This window comes from Carcharhinus amblyrhynchos, chromosome 6, assembly GCF_965287045.1.
Source record: "Carcharhinus amblyrhynchos chromosome 6, sCarAmb.v2.hapA, whole genome shotgun sequence".
NCBI classification, from domain to species: Eukaryota; Metazoa; Chordata; class Chondrichthyes; order Carcharhiniformes; family Carcharhinidae; genus Carcharhinus; species Carcharhinus amblyrhynchos.
Window position 1 is genome coordinate 123569983 of NC_137329.1, and position 17475 is coordinate 123587457.

At 46.9% G+C, this 17475-nt stretch overlaps 1 protein-coding gene across 1 annotated transcript in view; it reads right to left on the bottom strand.

Moving 5' to 3' along the window:
- Nucleotides 1-3591: 3591 nt before the first annotated feature.
- The window catches only part of utp20 (UTP20 small subunit processome component), a 139105-nt gene continuing 125221 nt past the window's right edge, over nucleotides 3592-17475 (bottom strand). The window contains exons 59-62 of the mRNA XM_080191390.1: nucleotides 17060-17299; nucleotides 10186-10312; nucleotides 9533-9678; nucleotides 3592-4113 (exon numbers count right to left, since the gene is read on the bottom strand). Coding sequence (XP_080047516.1) covers nucleotides 3958-4113; nucleotides 9533-9678; nucleotides 10186-10312; nucleotides 17060-17299 — 669 coding nt within the window. The 3' untranslated portion in view covers nucleotides 3592-3957. The remainder of the gene's footprint in view (nucleotides 4114-9532; nucleotides 9679-10185; nucleotides 10313-17059; nucleotides 17300-17475) is intronic.

The following is a 17475-nucleotide window of genomic DNA, read 5'->3' on the forward strand; positions in this document are numbered from 1 at the left end:
GAGTGCCATTAAAAGAACTGCCCCAGCACATTGATTGTCATACGCTCACTCAAGTCAAATTTTCAACAATTTTCACCAATGTTTATTGATTTTTATTTCCAGTGAGAAGTTAGAAATAATTGTAGATTGCACACGGTGGTTAGCACTGCTGCCTTACCCGCGTTCGATTCCCTGCTCGGTCACCATCTGTGTGCAGTTTGCACATTCTCCCCGTGTCTGCGTGGGTTTTCTCCAGGAGCTCTGGTTTCCTCCCACACTCCGAGAGATGTGCGGGTTAGGTGGGTTGGCCATGCTAAATTGCCCCTTAGTGTCAGGGGTATTAGCAGGGTAAATGTGTGGTTATGGGGAAAAGGCACGGGTGGGATTATGGTCAGTGCAGACTCGATGGGCTGAACAGTCTCCTTCTGCACTGTACAATTCCATGATTCTACTGATTATTCCAAACAAGAATCAGAGAAACGTGGCCCAGGAATCCAGATACTATATCCTGGCTCCACACAGATGGAACAGATAGAGAGAATGCAAATATCTTTAAGGCCCTTTTTGCAGAGCCAGTGTCTTCAAGCCTGAGAGATATTGAATAACTTTTTTGTTTCTGTCTTCACGGAGGAGGACGTGAATAATTTGCCGGGTGTTAGCGATGGAAAGGTGGTAGGACTAGAGGGTCTTAATGACATTACTGTTACTAGAGAGGTGGTGCGTGACAGACTGGAGGGGCTGATTGTGGACAAGTCCCCAGGACCGGATGGAATGCATCCGAGGGTTCTGAAAGAAATGGCGGAGGTTATAGTGGATGCCTTGGTGGTTATTTTCCAGACATCGCTGGATTCCAGGGAAGTGCCGGAAGATTGGAAAACGGCTAATGTTACGCCGTTATTTAAGGAGGGTGCCAGGCAAAAGGCGGAGAATTATAGGCCGGTTAGTTTAACGTCTGTGGTAGGTAAAATGTTAGAATCAGTCATTAAGGAGGAAATTGCGAGGCATCTTGAAGGGAATTGCTTGATAGGGCAGACGCAACACGGCTTCATTAAAGGGAAGTCGTGTCTGACAAATTTACTGGAGTTCTATGAGGATGTGTCTAGGGCGGTGGATAGAGGAGAGCCGGTGGATGTGGTCTTTCTGGACTTTCAGAAGGCGTTTGATAAGGTACCTCACAAGAGGTTACTGCAGAAGGTCAGAGGACATGGAGTTGGGGGTAGGGTGTTAGCGTGGATAGAGGATTGGTTGTCAAATAGGAGGCAGAGAGTGGGGGTCAATGGGTGCTATTCGGATTGGCGGTTGGTGACTAGTGGGGTGCCCCAGGGGTCGGTGCTGGGGCCTCAGCTATTTACCATTTATATAGATGATCTGGAGGAGGGAACCAAGTGTAGGGTGTCGAAATTTGCTGATGACACCAAGATTGGGGGAAAGGCAAATTGTGCGGAGGGTGTGGAGAGTCTGCAGAAGGATCTAGATAGGCTGGGCGAATGGGCCAGGAAATGGCAAATGGAATTTAATGTTGGCAAGTGTGAGGTGGTCCACTTTGGTAGGAAGAATGGTAGGAAGGACTATTACTTACGTGGCGAAAAACTGCAGCAGGCGACGGTGCAGAGGGACCTTGGGGTCCTTGTGCATGAGTCGCAAAAACCCAGCTTGCAGGTGCAGCAGGTGGTCAGGAAGGCGAATGGGATGCTGGCCTTCATAGCAAGGGGGATTGAATATAAAAGTAGGGAGGTCTTGCTGCAGCTGTATAGGGCATTGGTGAGGCCGCAGCTGGAGTACTGTGTGCAGTTTTGGGCGCCGCACCTGCGCAAGGATATTTTGGCCTTGGAGGGAGTGCAGAGGAGGTTTACTAGGCTGATACCGGAGTTGAGGGGGTTGAGCTATGAGGAGAGGCTGAATAAACTAGGCTTGTACTCGTTAGAGTTTAGAAGAATGAGGGGAGATCTCATTGAGACGTATAAGATGATGAATGGGATGGATAGGATAGAGGTGGAGAGACTCTTCCCGCTCAAAAAAGACAGTAGGACTAGGGGGCACAGCCTCAAGATAAAGGGGGGGCGGTTTAGAACGGAGTTGAGGAGGAACTTCTTCACTCAAAGGGTGGTGAATCTCTGGAATTCTCTGCCCGTTGAAGTGGTGGAGGCTGCCTCGCTAAATATTTTTAAGAAGCGGGTTGATGGGTTTTTGATAAGAGAGGGGATTAAGGGTTATGGGGAGAGGGCGGGAAAGTGGAACTGAGCCACGACAGATCAGCCATGATCTTATTGAATGGCGGGGCAGGCTCGAAGGGCCAGATGGCCTACTCCTGTTCCTATTTCTTATGTTCTTATATTTTTGAAGGGTACTTACTGTAATGTTGAAACATGGCAGATAATTAGCAAATGACATTCTCCCATAGACAACGAGATAATCCGTCTCACGGCAGTAATTGAAGGGCGAGTATGGGTCTGGACACGAGCGAGAATTAATGTTCTTCTTCAAAGATCACCATGAAATCATTAACATGCACCTGACTGTACATGGACACTTATTTTAATCTCTCATCTACAAACAGCCACTGTGACATTGTGGCACTCCCTCAGCACTGACCCTCTGACAGTGCGGCACTCCCTCAGCACTGACCCTCTGACAGTGCAACGCTCCCTCAGCACTGACCCTCTGACACTGCGACACTCCTTCAGCATTGACCCACTGACAGTGCGGCACTCCCTCAGCACTGACCCACTGACAGTGCGGCACTCCCTCAGCACTGACCCACTGACAGTGCGGCACTCCCTCAGCACTGACCCACTGACAGTGCGGCACTCCCTCAGCACTGACCCACTGACAGTGCGGCACTCCCTCAGCACTGACCCTCTGACACTGCGGCACTCCTTCAGCACTGACCCTCTGACACTGCGGCACTCCTTCAGCACTGACCCTCTGAGAGCAGCATTCTTTCAGTGTTGTCCCTCCAATGGTACAGGACTGCGAGTCCCAAACTGAATAACGCATCCAATTCCAGTCTCTGAAGTGGGACTTGGATCCATGATCCTCTAGTTCAGAGGCGAGTGTGCTATCCATTGGCTAAAACCCTTCATCAGCCTGTGGGGATTGGTCAACAACTCAGCCTATCAGAGTGAGCTGATAGACAACGACTGAGTAACAATGAAGATCAACTTATAGGAACTAAAATGAGGAGAAATAGCATGAAAGATATACCACCAATCACCATTGAAAGGTGGAATCGCAGCAAGTTTTGAACGTAATCAACAAATTATCCAAACAATATCAAGCAGTCCATACGACACAGACTACACCACAAACAGGCTGGAACACCCAGGGGAGGGAGTGATGCGTCAGCACGAGAAATTTACTCAGACCTCAGTGCAGAGTGTGGCAACTAAGGGATTTTCACAGTCACTTCATTGCAGTGTTAATGTAACCTACTTGTGACACTAATAAATAAACTTAAGAAGCCTTGGCCGTCCTGCAGGATTCTTCATACGAAGTGCTCTGGAAATCTCTCTGCAAGGAGGCTACTGGAGATCTTGGAGAAGGATATCGAAGGATATGCGGCAATGGCAAGTAAAGAGACTTGAACAAATGTGAGGGAGAGAATACTCTGGGTTTGGGTTTAAAATGAGGGTAGAAAATGTTTTAATTGGGGAGGGGTGCCACAATTATTCTGAAAGAAACCCACTGGGTCAACACTGAGCTTTCATTCTCCTTTCCAGGATAGCTGAGAGCCAATAACAATTGCATGTTGTTTAGAAACAGGTGATATCCACAAGGAAAAAATTATCGATAGATGGCTCTAGGGTAAGCAGTACATTAAACTGTACCTCACATTAAATACTCCTGCACCAAGTTCCAATGACATTGTTGGGAAAGGGAGACAATTTATACTTGGCATCAGAAGTGTTATTTCAGTTTCCACCTAAAAATCCTCTTGTACGAACGATCGTACTGAAACAGCCCGTCTATTTTTACAGTTCACTCCACCATAGCCAAATTCTTCAGCGTCTGCTTCCTCGCCCTCTTTGCCTTGTAGCCTGGTCGAAGTACTTCTATTTTCCTTTTCCTGGCTTCAGTCTTATCTTTGTGTTTCTTTAGTTTCTTTCTCGCGGCCACATCTGGATTGGTAACCATCTGTTTGAGTCAAAATGTAAAAGGGATTAGTGCGTGCGCGGGGCGTCTGACAGATTTCCTCTTTCTCTCAGAGGGTGGTCGCTCTGTGGAATTCTCTTCCCACAGACAGCAATGGAGGCTGGGTCAGCGAATGTATTCGGGGCTGAGTTAGATAGATCGCTGACTGAGAATATGGACAAGTCGGGAGTTTGTGGAGGGGGGGGGGGGCACGCGGGTGCACATGGGATAGTGGAGTTGGAGCCACAATCAGATTGGCTATTCTATTTATTTTTTATTCATTTCTGGGACATGGGCATCGCTGGGTGGCCAGCATTTATTGCCCATCCCTAGTTGCCTGACAGCAGTTGAGAGTCAACCCAAATTGCTATGGTTCTGGAGTCGCATGTAGGCCAGACCAGGTAAGGACAGCAGATTTCCTTCCCTAAAGGAACCAGATGGGTTTTTCTGACGATCGACAATGGTTCCATGGTCGTCTGCAGATTCTTAATTCCAGGTATTTTTTAATTCAACTCTAATTGCACCGACTGCTGCGGTGGGATTCGAACCCGGGTCCCCAGAACATTGGCTGAGTTTCTGGATTAATAGTCTAGCAATAATACCACTAGGCTATTGCCTTTCTCATTTTCCATTATCTCATCAAATGACAGAACAGGCTCGAGGGGCCCAATGGCCTACTCTTGCTCCAAATTCTTGTAGCTCTTTGTCACAAAGTCAACAAATTAACTGGTCTATCTAGGCGTCACTGGCAGGGCCTACATTTATTATTCACCGTGTTTTCAACTGAGTGACTTACTGTGGGGAGGCAGCGATGTAGTGATACTGTCACTGGATTAGTAATCCAGAGACTCCGAGCAATCCAGCCCTCACAGCTGCCCCCCTCTCCCTCCCCACCACAACAGTATAAATCTCAACCTATCCTCTACTGACTTCAGCTCTGACGAAGGGTCATCTAACTTGAAACATTGACTCTGTTCTCTCTCCACAGATGCTGCCAGACCTGCTGAGCTTTTCCAGCATTTTCTGTTTAGGTCTCAGTTTCCAGCATCCATTTGCTTTTAACTCTGGTAATGCTCCAAGGACCCGGGTTTGAATCCCACCACAGTAGATGGCGACATCAACAAAATGCAATAAAAATCATTCCTAATGAAACCATTGTAAGAAAAACCCATCTGGTTCACTAATGTCCCTTTAGGGAAGGAAATCTGCCGTCCTAACCTGGTCTGGCCTACACGCGGCTCCAGAGCCACAGCAATGCAGGTGACTTGTAACTGCCCCTCTGAAATGTCCAAGACACTCGGTTGAAGGGCAGCGGTGTGCTATACAGACAAAGCATACAAGGAACAATACTTTTCACTGTATACTAATACATGTGACAATAATAAATCAAATCAAAATTAAGGATAGGCAACAAATGTTGGGCCAGCCAGAGGCACTCATGCCCCATGAATGAAGTTAAAATAGTGTCACTTCGGAGGGCAGTTAAATGATAGGCTTCCTTCCCTGGCTAATCACTTTTCAAGAGAATCTAACAGCTTTATCGCGCCAACATTTTAGTCATAAAGTTTCATTCTAAACCTAATCCAAATTCTCAAACTGCCGGACTGGAATTTTAACTAACACTTCCTGTGTTATTAACCCAGTTACGTACGCATGACTTTACTGCTCCCCCCATCTGAACGTTACTATAGGACCTGGTAATCTATTGCTGATGAATGTGTTTATACCTGCCTTAGTTACCAAGAAATTGCCCTGCAATTTCTTCAAGGATCCATCCTCTTTAATCACCAACCCCTCACCTTCTGATCTGAGATGTTAAGCATTAAGCTGGTGTAGGCACAGGGTTAATGTAATTGGACTAGCAATCATAAGAACATAAGAAATAGGAGCAGGAGTAGGCCATCCAGCCCCTCGAGCCTGCCCTGCCATTCAATAAGATCATGGCTGATCTGTCGTGGCTCAGTTCCACATTCCCGCCCTCTCCCCATAACCCTTAATCCCCTCTCTTATCAAAAACCCATCAACCCGCGTCTTAAAAATATTTAGCGAGGCAGCCTCCACCACTTCAACAGGCAGAGAATTCCAGAGATTCACCACCCTTTGAGTGAAGAAGTTCCTCAACTCCGTTCTAAACCGTCCCCCCTTTATCTTGAGGCTGTGCCCCCTAGTCCTACTGTCTTTTTTGAGCGGGAAGAGTCTCTCCACCTCTATCCTATCCATCCCATTCATCATCTTATACGTCTCAATGAGATCTCCCCTCATTCTTCTAAACTCTAACGAGTACAAGCCTAGTTTATTCAGCCTCTCCTCATAGCTCAACCCCCTCAACTCCGGTATCAGCCTAGTAAACCTCCTCTGCACTCCCTCCAAGGCCAAAATATCTTTGCGCAGGTGCGGCGCCCAAAACTGCACACAGTATTCCAGCTGCGGCCTCACCAATGCCCTATACAGCTGCAGCAAGACCTCCCTACCTTTATATTCAATCCCCCTCGCTATGAAGGCCAGCATCCCATTCGCCTTCCTGACCACCTGCTGCACCTGCAAGCTGGGTTTTTGCGACTCATGCACAAGGACCCCGAGGTCCCTCTGCACCGTCGCCTGCTGCAGTTTTTCGCCCCGTAAGTAATAGTCCTTCCTACCATTCTTCCTACCAAAGTGGACCACCTCACACTTGCCAACATTAAATTCCATTTGCCATTTCCTGGCCCATTCGCCCAGCCTATCTAGATCCTTCTGCAGACTCTCCACACCCTCTGCACAATTTGCCGTTCCCCCAATCTTGGTGTCATCAGCAAATTTCGACACCCTACACTCGGTTCCCTCCTCCAGATCATCTATATAAATGGTAAAAAGCTGAGGCCCCAGCACCGACCCCTGGGGCACCCCACTAGTCACCATCCGCCAATCCGAATAGCACCCGTTGACTCCCACTCTCTGCCTCCTATTTGACAACCAATCCTCTATCCACACTAACACCCTACCCCCAACTCCATGTCCCTCGACCTTCTGCAATAACCTCTTGTGAGGTACTTTGTCAAACGCCTTCTGAAAATCCAGAAAGACCACATCCACCGGCTCTCCTCTATCCACCGCCCTAGACACATCCTCATAGAACTCCAGTAAATTTGTCAGACACGACTTCCCTTTAATGAAACCGTGCTGCGTCTGCTCTATCAAGCAATTCCCTTGCTTGATCGCCAGGCTAATTCTCCAGGGACAGAAGTTCAAATCCCTCCACCCATCATCGTGGGATTAGAATAGGCGACCAGGTTTCTTTCCAGCTGGCACTGACACAAATGACTTCTTTCTCTGATGCAAATTTTTTATAGCTTCACCCAGTCCATGGCAGCATGGACAAGTTGGGTCAAAGGGCCTATTTCCATGCTGTAAATCTCAATGACTAGTCATGCGTACACGTTACAGAAAATTTTGTGACGTAACAGCCAAAGACGATGATAACACTTCTGGCAAAGCGACAAAGGGGAATGTTAGGGTTGATGACCCAAAGCTTGGTCAAAGAGGTAGATTTTATGGAGCATCTTAAAGGTTCCAGGGCTCAGGGTCCAGGCAGCTGCCAATGGTAGGGAGGAGAAACTGATTTGATTTGATTTATTATTGTCACATGTATTAGCATGCAGCGAAAAGTATTGTTTCTTGTGCGCTATACAGACAAAGCATACCATTCATAGAGAAAGAGAGTGCAGAATGTGGTATTACAGTCATAGCTAGGGTGTAAAGAAAGATCAACGTAACGTGAGGTAGGTCCATTCAGAAGTCTGACAGCAGCAGGGAAAAAGCTGTTCTCGAGTCGGTTGGTATGTGACCTCAGACTTCTGTATCATTTTCCCAAAGGAAGAAGGTGGAAGACAGAATGTCCAGGGTGTGTGGGGTCCTTAATTATGCTGGCTGCTTTGCCTAGGCAGTGGGAAGTGTAGACAGGGTCAATGGATGAGAGGCTGGTTTGCGTGATGGATTGGGCTACATTCATGACTTTTTATAGTTCCTTGCGGTCTTGGGCAGAGCAGGAGCCCAGGCCAAGCTGTGATACAACCAGAAACAACGTTTTCTCTGGTGCATCTGTAAAAGTTGGTGAGAGTCATAGCTGACGTAATAAATTTCCTTAGTCGTCTGAGAATGTAGAGCTTTGATGGGCTTTCTTAACTATAGTGCCGGTATGAGGGGGACCAGGACAGGTTGTTGGTGATCTGGACATCTAAAAACTTGAGACCCTCAATCCTTTCTACTTCGTCCCAGAGAAACATGGGAACAAAGGACACAGTGAAGTGTGAAGTGACATAATTTAGGAGGAAGAGCAAGGTGTCTATACACTCATTGGAAAATAATGAGCGTAACTGAGGCAGGGGAGCAAGGGATCTGGCTGTACAAATACATAACTAAAAATGGCTAAAAATAGGCTTGTACTCGTTGGAGTTTAGAAGAATGAGGGGAGATCTCATTGAGACGTATAAGATGATGAATGGGATGGATAGGATAGAGGTGGAGAGACTCTTCCCGCTCAAAAAAGACACTAGGACTAGGGGGCACAGCCTCAAGATAAAGGGGGGGTGTTTTAGAACGGAGCTGAGGAGGAACTTCTTCACTCAAAGGGTGGTGAATCTCTGGAATTCTCTACCCGTTGAAGTGGTGGAGGCTGCCTCGCTAAATATTTTCAAGAAGCGGGTTGATGGGTTTTTGATAAGAGAGGGGATTAAGGGTTATGGGGAGAGGGCGGGAATGTGGAACTGAGCCACGACAGATCAGCCATGATCTTATTGAATGGCGGGGCAGGCTCGAAGGGCCAGATGGCCTACTCCTGCTCCTATTTCTTATGTTCTTATGTTCTTAAAATAACAAGGTCCCAACAAGAGCAGGTGAGATACTGGCAATCATTCGAGGGGGACAGAAGAAATGAACTCACGCAGAAACCAGGACTCAGGCCTGATATAGAAGATTCCAGAAGGGCTTTATAGGGAGACCAGGAGGACGGGTCATAAATATATGACAGTCACCAATAAATGCAATCGATACTTCAGGAGAATGGTTAGAAAGTGAAACTCGCTATCTCAGGGAGCGGGTGAGATGGGGAGTTTGAGGGAATCTATATAAACACGAGAGTTAAAAACAATAGAAGGATATTTTGATCAGGAAGATGACGAGATAAGAGAAGGCTTATGGGGAATGAACACCAACGTTGAACTGTTGGGTCGAATGGCCTGTCGCTGTGCTGGGAATATCAGAGGCCAGAACTGGAGGAGCGTAGAGACTTTGTGAAAGAGATTGCAGAGATAGGGAGGGGTGCAGTGAGATTAGGTGGGCAAGTGTGGCCAATAGCTGAGATAAAGATGAAGGCTTTACAGAGCATCTCAAAGAAATCTATCCAATTGGGAATGCAAGGAAGCGATTCCTTTGACTGAATCCCTACCTGCAAAGCCTTCTGGCTTTTCCTGAAAGCTCTTTTCTGATTCGCCTGCTTCTGGACAGCTGCAAAGCCCAGGGAGAAGGTTTGCAGCCCCACCAGTCTCTTCAGCAACTCAACAATCTCCTGGGAAAGATTCTTGAGTGTCGGCTCTGAAAAGGCAATGTCAAAATCAGACCGGATTGTCCAAAGACCAAATCAAACACTGGATGTCCCATGTAGCAGTGAGTGGCCTTAGTGAATAGCAAGACTGTGACACTTCAAATGCAACACATTCAAAACCAGCCAATCCAGAAAGACATCAAGAAAAATACACTGACTCCCGACAGTGCTGAAGGAGGCCATTCAGCCCATCAAGTCTGCACAGACTGTACTCCCACCCAAACCCTGTCCCCATAACCCCACGTATTTACCCTCATCATTAGGCCCTGTCACTAAGGGGCAATTTATCATGGCCAATCTACCTGACCCCATACATCTTGGACTGTGGGAGGAAATCCATGCAGATACGGGGAGTGAAAACTCCACACAGACACAACTTCACACAGATCCAAGCTGAGAATTGAACCTGGATCTCTGGCGCTGTGAGGCAGCAGTGTTAACCACTGTGCCACCGTGCCTCCCACAGATTACACCCACCTTACAATCCCGGCAGTTACCTTGCTCTGCGTAAGTGCTGTTTAATTCTCTGTAAAGAGGCGCAATAATTGTTGGCAGATAAGGTTTCACTCCGTCCATTCCAAGGTTTACCGCAATCGCTCCAAGGAACTTAAAAATACAGGTCCTCTGGAGAAAAAAAAACGAAAAGAAACACAATTAGTCTCAAAAATACCTGGGTCCCCCCCAAGGGGCGATGAATTTAAGAGCGGTGCATCTTGCAAGTTTACCCGACAGTCTACAACATATACTCCCTAGGGTGATATTCCCATCAGGAATTACAGATTCCCCCCCCTACTTGCGTCCGCAACCTACGCAGTTTGCTTTGGGAATATGGAGATAACAATCTGTCAATCCAACCCATCGCAGGGTGATTCCACTCACTTTTAAGGAAATTGGCAAGAGGTCAGTCAGGCCCTGAGGACTGAGATGCATTGGCTGAGATTCACTTGTGGATTTTTGATAGGAAAGTTTAAAATTAAGTTTATTTATTAGTCACAAGTAGGCTGACATTAACACTGCAATGAAGTTACTGTGAAATTCCCCTCGTCGCCACAGTCCAGTGCCTGCTCGGGTGCACCGAGGGAGAATTTAGTAAGGCCAATGCACCCTAACCAGCATGTCTTTTGGACTGTGGGAGGAAACCGAAGCACCCGGAGGAAACTCACGCCGACACGGCGAGAACGTGCAAACGTCACACAGACAGTGACCCAGGCTGGAAATTGGGTCCTTGGCACTGTGAAGCAGCAGTGCTAACCACTGTGCCACCGATGGTGATAGGGAGTATGCTAATATTACGTTAATCATATTGCTAATATACAGAAATGGAGAGCACTTATAAAGTAAAAAAGATAAAATAAAAGTGAAGCACTTAAAAGTATTAAATATAAAGTTAGATCAGTTGTAAAGGGGTTACTGCACTTATAAAGAGAGACTGTGTCCTATTGATGGGCTGTTAATTAGTCTATCAGAGGGTGGTGGGGATTTGGAATGCGCTGCCTGGGGAGGTAGAGGAAGCTGGAAACCTGACAACCTTTATAAAATATCTGGGTGAGCATTGGAAATATCATAACATTTAAGGATTTGGGACAAGTCAGAAAAATAGGATTAGTGCGACTTTAGTGGTAGATATTGTCAGTGCAGACTTGATGGGCCCATGGGCTTTTCCTGAGCTATATGACTCTATTATTTTACTAATGTGCCCATTATGGACTCCTTCAATGTAAGGAGAGGCCATGGGGAGCAGGAGGTAGGACGTGGAACTACATAATGCTGTAACGAATGCATTTACCATTTATATAGATGATCTGGAGGAGGGAACCGAGTGTAGGGTGTCGAAATTTGCTGATGACACCAAAATTGGTGGAAAGGCAAATTGTGCGGAGGGTGGGGAGAGTCTACAGAAGGATCTAGATAGGCTGGGCGAATGGGCCAGGAAATGGCAAATGGAATTTAATGTTGGCAAGTGCGAGGTGGTCCACTTTGGTAGGAATAATGGTAGGAAGGGTTATTACTTACGTGGAGAAAAACTGCAGCAGGCGACGGTGCAGAGGGACCTCAGGGTCCTTGTGCATGAGTTGCAAAAACCCAGCTTAAAGGTGCAGCAGGTGGTCAGGAAGGCGAATGGGATGCTGGCCTTCATCGCGAGGGGGATTGAATATAAAAGTAGGGAGGAGTTGCTGCAGCTGTATAGGGCATTGGTGAGGCCACAGCTGGAGTAGTGTGTGCAGTTTTGGGCACCATACTTACGCAAGGATGTTTTGGCCTTGGGAGTGCAGAGGAGGTTTACTAGGCTGATGCCGGAGTTGAGGGGGTTGAGCTATGAGAAGAGGCTGAATAAACTAGGCTTGTACTCGTTAGAGTTTAGAAGAATGAGGGGAGATCTCATTGAGACGTATAAGATGATGAATGGGATGGATAGGATAGAGGTGGAGAGACTCTTCCCGCTCAGAAAGGATAGTAGGACTAGGGGGCACAGCCTCAAGATAAAGGGGGGGGGGGGGCGGTTTAGAACAGAGTTGAGGAGGAACTTCTTCACTCAAAGGGTGGTGAATCTCTGGAATTCTCTGCCCGTTGAAGTGGTGGAAGCTACCTCGCTAAATATTTTTAAGACGCGGGTTGATGGGTTTTTGATAAGAGAGGGGATTAAGGGTTATGGGGAGAGGGCAGGAATGTGGAACTGAGCCACGACAGATCAGCCATGATCTTATTGAATGGCGGGGCAGGCTCGAAGGGCTAGTTGGCCTACTCCTGCTCCTATTTCTTATGTTCAAAACATTGCAGATGCTGCATATGTGAATTAACATCAGTAAATGCTGGATGAACTCAGCCTGTGTAGAGAGAGAGAAACAGAGTCAACATTGAGCTCGTGGACCCTTGGATTCCAAATGCTAACTCTGTTTCTCTCTCCGTGGACGCTGCCAGACCTGCTGAGTTCATCCAGCATTTTCTGTTTCTATTTTACATATCTCGCTGCGTTCTGTAATTAAACCTATTATCCAGGAAAGCAGTGATGTCTAGTTTCATATTTCGCCGACTGGCCGGATTAACAGGATAGATGGACAGAAATCTTTCCCACTGGTAGGGGAGGGGTTGGCAAACACTTTGCAGGTTTTCCAAGCAGTTCTAGCATTTTATCGGCACCGTGTTGTCTGCAACTGGTGTCCTCTAATTGATACTGAAACAATAAAATGGACATCATTTTTAATCTGGACCAATGCAATGTCCTGGGGTTTTATGATCCTTTTGGAATTGCTGGGTGGAGCATGATTGACAGATCAGCTAATGCCTGGGGACAATACTTTCCACAAAAGAAATCCAAGTCTTTGCTTCTCAGCAGTAGCCTGAGTGGAGAGGAGCAACAATGCTTTACCTCTCTTTCTATAGAGTTGGAAATTATGCTGTCTGAGAGTTGCTGTTAGAAGCTGCTGGAGGCTGGCAGTGTCCCTGTCAGTCTCTCTCTCTCTTTCAAGATGAGAGGTCACACGACACCAGGTTATAGTCCGACAGGTTTAGATCAAGTGTAGTATCGACATGCTGTACTTGGTTGAAGTCATTAGGTTATATTTTAGCTTCATTTGAAGCAATTTTTTAAAACAGCATCTCGGCCTTTTGGCTAAGATGCAAATGAGATCAAGCCTTGGAGGAGGAGCTATGCCTACTCCAATCAGCTTGGATTATGTAGATCAAGCCCAAGACAGGAGGAGAGAGTCTTGTCTTGTCAGCTTGGATTGGGAATGTCTCAACTTGATGGGATTCTGAATTGGACTGAATTGGAATAAAGTATATTAAAAACCAGGTTTATTTGCAATCACAAGTTTTCAGAGCGCTGCCCATTTGTCAGGTAAAGCAGTGCTCCAAAAGCTTGTGATTTCAAATAAACCTGTTGGACTATAACCTGATGTCACATGACCTCTCATCTTGTCCACCCCACTCTAACACTGCCATCTCCACATCATGGCCGCCATCTCTCTCTTTCTCTCCAGAAACTTTTTGGTAAGTTCTAGGACTGTGAAGCTTCAGAGTTTTAATCCAACACTCAAACAACCGATTCGCAGCACGTGTTAAAAAGCTACAGAATCCAGCATCACGTGAGTATACTTGCTTTCTGTGCCAAGTTGGAATGACTTCAGCCAGGCTAATGAGGTTGGCTTGCTGGAGTATGTGAAAGAACTACCTGATGAGTCTTGTCCCAAAGTTAATTTGAGTTCGTTTTACTCGTTTGGCACATGAAAAGAACTACCTGATGAGTTTTAATTGATAGTTAAATCAGGGGGTCTCACGTTCCCTATTTAAAGCAGGTGTGTCAGACTCCCAGCCTGCATTCAGCAGCAATCAATTGGAGAGCTGGCTGGGTACAGATGTGTGGTGTAAATAAAGTAACTTGGTGACAGGACTTTCATCCCTGTGGAATTATTGCACAATTCTGAAAGGGGTCTGCTTGTGGGATACTGTTCGACTTGGAACATCATAGATAGCTAGCTCTTAAGGCTTATACTATATCATGTCTGATTTTTGTTATATGTTAAATGTGATCTTATTTAAACTCTGTTTTGTAAAAGCTTCATAGTGGGTCATTTGAATCATACCTGGGGTGAAACGCCTTATGTTCACCCATACCAAAAACCAAATGTCTAGACTATTTTCACAAAATATTTTGAAGTTTCTGGCCTGGACCATAACAGTGCTCTGACTGATGTGAAACAACTCAAGTGTGGAGTTTGTACGTTCTCCCTGCGCCTGCATGGGTTTCCTCCGGGTGTTCCGGTTTCCTCCCACAGTCTAAAGATGGACGGTTTAGGTGGATTGGCCATGATAAATTGCCCCTTGGTGTCAGGAGGATTAGCAGAGTAAACGTGTGGGGTGAAGGGAATAGGACCTGGGTGGGATTGTGGTTGGTGCAAACTCGATGGACCGAATGGCCTCCTTTTGCACTGTAGGGACTCTATGATAATTTCCTTGAACAGTGTGTGTTGGAGCCGACGAGGGAGCGAGCTATCTTGGATCTGGTGCTATGTAATGAGGCGGGTAGAATTAGGGACCTTGCGGTGAAGGATCCTCTTGGAGAGAGTGATCATTGTATGGTGGAGTTTCTGGTGCAGATGGAGGAGGAGAAAGTGGGTTCCCGGACACACGTCCTTTGTTTGAATAGAGGGGAGTGTGGTAGGATGAGAGAAGAATTGGTGAATGTGGACTGGGGGAGTGCGTTGGAAGGTAGGTCTGCTGAGGAGCAGTGGAGGATCTTTAAGGAGATCTTTCTTGGTGCTCAGCAGAAATTTATTCCGATGGTTAAAAAGGACAGTAGGAAGAGAGGTAATAAGCCGTGGATAACGAAGGAGGTGAAGGAAAGTGTTAAATTAAAAGCGGAGGAATTTAGAGTAGCTAAGAGCAGTGGGCGAGAGGAGGATTGGGAAAGGTTTAAATGTCAACAAAGATTGACAAAGAAGTTGATAAAGGAGGGTAGGAGAAGCTATGAGGCTGGGCTAGCACTTAATATAAAAAAGGATAGCAAGAGTTTTTATAAATATATAAAAAGGAAGAGGCTGGCTAGGGTGAACGTTGGTCCTTTAGAGGATGAGAAAGGGGAGCTAGTGGTAGGGGATGGGGATATGGCTAAGGTCTTGAATAACTTTTTTGTTTCTGTCTTCACGGAGGAGGACGTGAATAATTTGCCGGGTGTTAGCGATGGAAAGGTGGTAGGAATGGAGGGTCTTAATGACATTACTGTTACTAGAGAGGTGGTGCTCGACAGACTGGAGGGGCTGATTGTGGACAAGTCCCCAGGACCGGATGGAATGCATCCGAGGGTTCTGAAAGAAATGGCGGAGGTTATAGTGGATGCCTTGGTGGTTATTTTCCAGACGTCGCTGGATTCCGGGGAAGTGCCGGAAGATTGGAAAACGGCTAATGTTACGCCGTTGTTTAAGAAGGGTGCCAGGCAAAAGGCGGGGAATTATAGGCCGGTTAGTTTAACGTCTGTGGTAGGTAAAATGTTAGAATCCGTCATTAAGGAGGAAATTGCGAGGCATCTTGAAGGGAATTGCTTGATAGGGCGGACGCAACACGGTTTCATTAAAGGGAAGTCGTGTCTGACAAATTTACTGGAGTTCTATGAGGATGTGTCTAGGGCAGTGGATAGAGGAGAGCCGGTGGATGTGGTCTTTCTGGATTTTCAGAAGGCGTTTGACAAGGTACCTCACAAGAGGTTATTGCAGAAGGTCAGGGGACATGGAGTTGGGGTGTTAGCGTGGATAGAGGATTGGTTGTCAAATAGGAGGCAGAGAGTGGGGGTCAATGGGTGCTATTCGGATTGGCGGTTGGTGACTAGGGGTCGGTGCTGGGGCCTCAGCTATTTACCATTTATATAGATGATCTGGAGGAGGGAACCGAGTGCAGGGTGTCGAAATTTGCTGATGACACCAAGATTGGGGGAAAGGCAAATTGTGCGGAGGGTGTGGAGAGTCTGCAGAAGGATCTAGATAGGCTGGGCGAATGGGCCAGGAAATGGCAAATGGAATTTAATGTTGGCAAGTGTGAGGTGGTCCACTTTGGTAGGAAGAATGGTAGGAAGGACTATTACTTACGTGGCGAAAAACTGCAGCAGGCGACGGTGCAGAGGGACCTCGGGGTCCTTGTGCATGAGTCGCAAAAACCCAGCTTGCAGGTGCAGCAGGTGGTCAGGAAGGCGAATGGGATGCTGGCCTTCATAGCAAGGGGGATTGAATATAAAAGTAGGGAGGTCTTGCTGCAGCTGTATAGGGCATTGGTGAGGCCGCAGCTGGGGTACTGTGTGCAGTTTTGGGCGCCGCACCTGCGCAAGGATATTTTGGCCCTGGAGGGAGTGCAGAGGAGGTTTACTAGGCTGATACCGGAGTTGAGGGGATTGAGCTATGAGGAGAGGCTAAATAAACTAGGCTTGTACTCGTTAGAGTTTAGAAGAATGAGGGGAGATCTCATTGAGACGTATAAGATGATGAATGGGATGGATAGGATAGAGGTGGAGAGACTCTTCCCGCTCAAAAAAGACAGTAGGACTAGGGGGCACAGCCTCAAGATAAAGGGGAGGCGGTTTAGAACGGAGTTGAGGAGGAACTTCTTCACTCAAAGGGTGGTGAATCTCTGGAATTCTCTGCCCGTTGAAGTGGTGGAGGCTGCCTCGCTAAATATTTTTAAGAAGCGGGTTGATGGGTTCTTGATAAGAGAGGGGATTAAGGGTTATGGGGAGAGGGCGGGAAAGTGGAACTGAGCCACAACAGATCAGCCATGATCTTATTGAATGGCAGGACAGGCTCGAAGGGCTAGATGGCCTACTCCTGCTCCTATTTCTTATGTTCTTATATTCTACTGACTGAGGCGCCACAGAAATGCAAACAGTACCTTCAAAGGAATCTTTGGGGTGTAGGCTGCTTCTCGTTTAGCAAGAGTACAGAGTTTCCTGAGCAGCCACATCAGGGTGGCGCCTTTGGCAGCTCTGTTTTCTGCCACCTCTTCCCCAGTCTCCTCAGCTTCAATTTCTTCATCTCCTTCCGCCGTCTCCTCTTCCTTCTTCGCATCTCCACCATCAACAGGCGCCAAAAGGTGGATGACTTTGGCCACGAACAGCAAATTCTTTATCACCTGTTTCCCAACAAGAAGGCCGAATTTCACAAGTCTGTCCTTCAGTGAGATTTAGGGGCAAGCTGACGAAACCACACTTATCTCACTGCCCACACGGATAACACTGCAACTGACACTGAGCTTCTAGACGTTACAAAATCGGAACACCGTGAACCTGTGCTGTAATATTCAAAGGG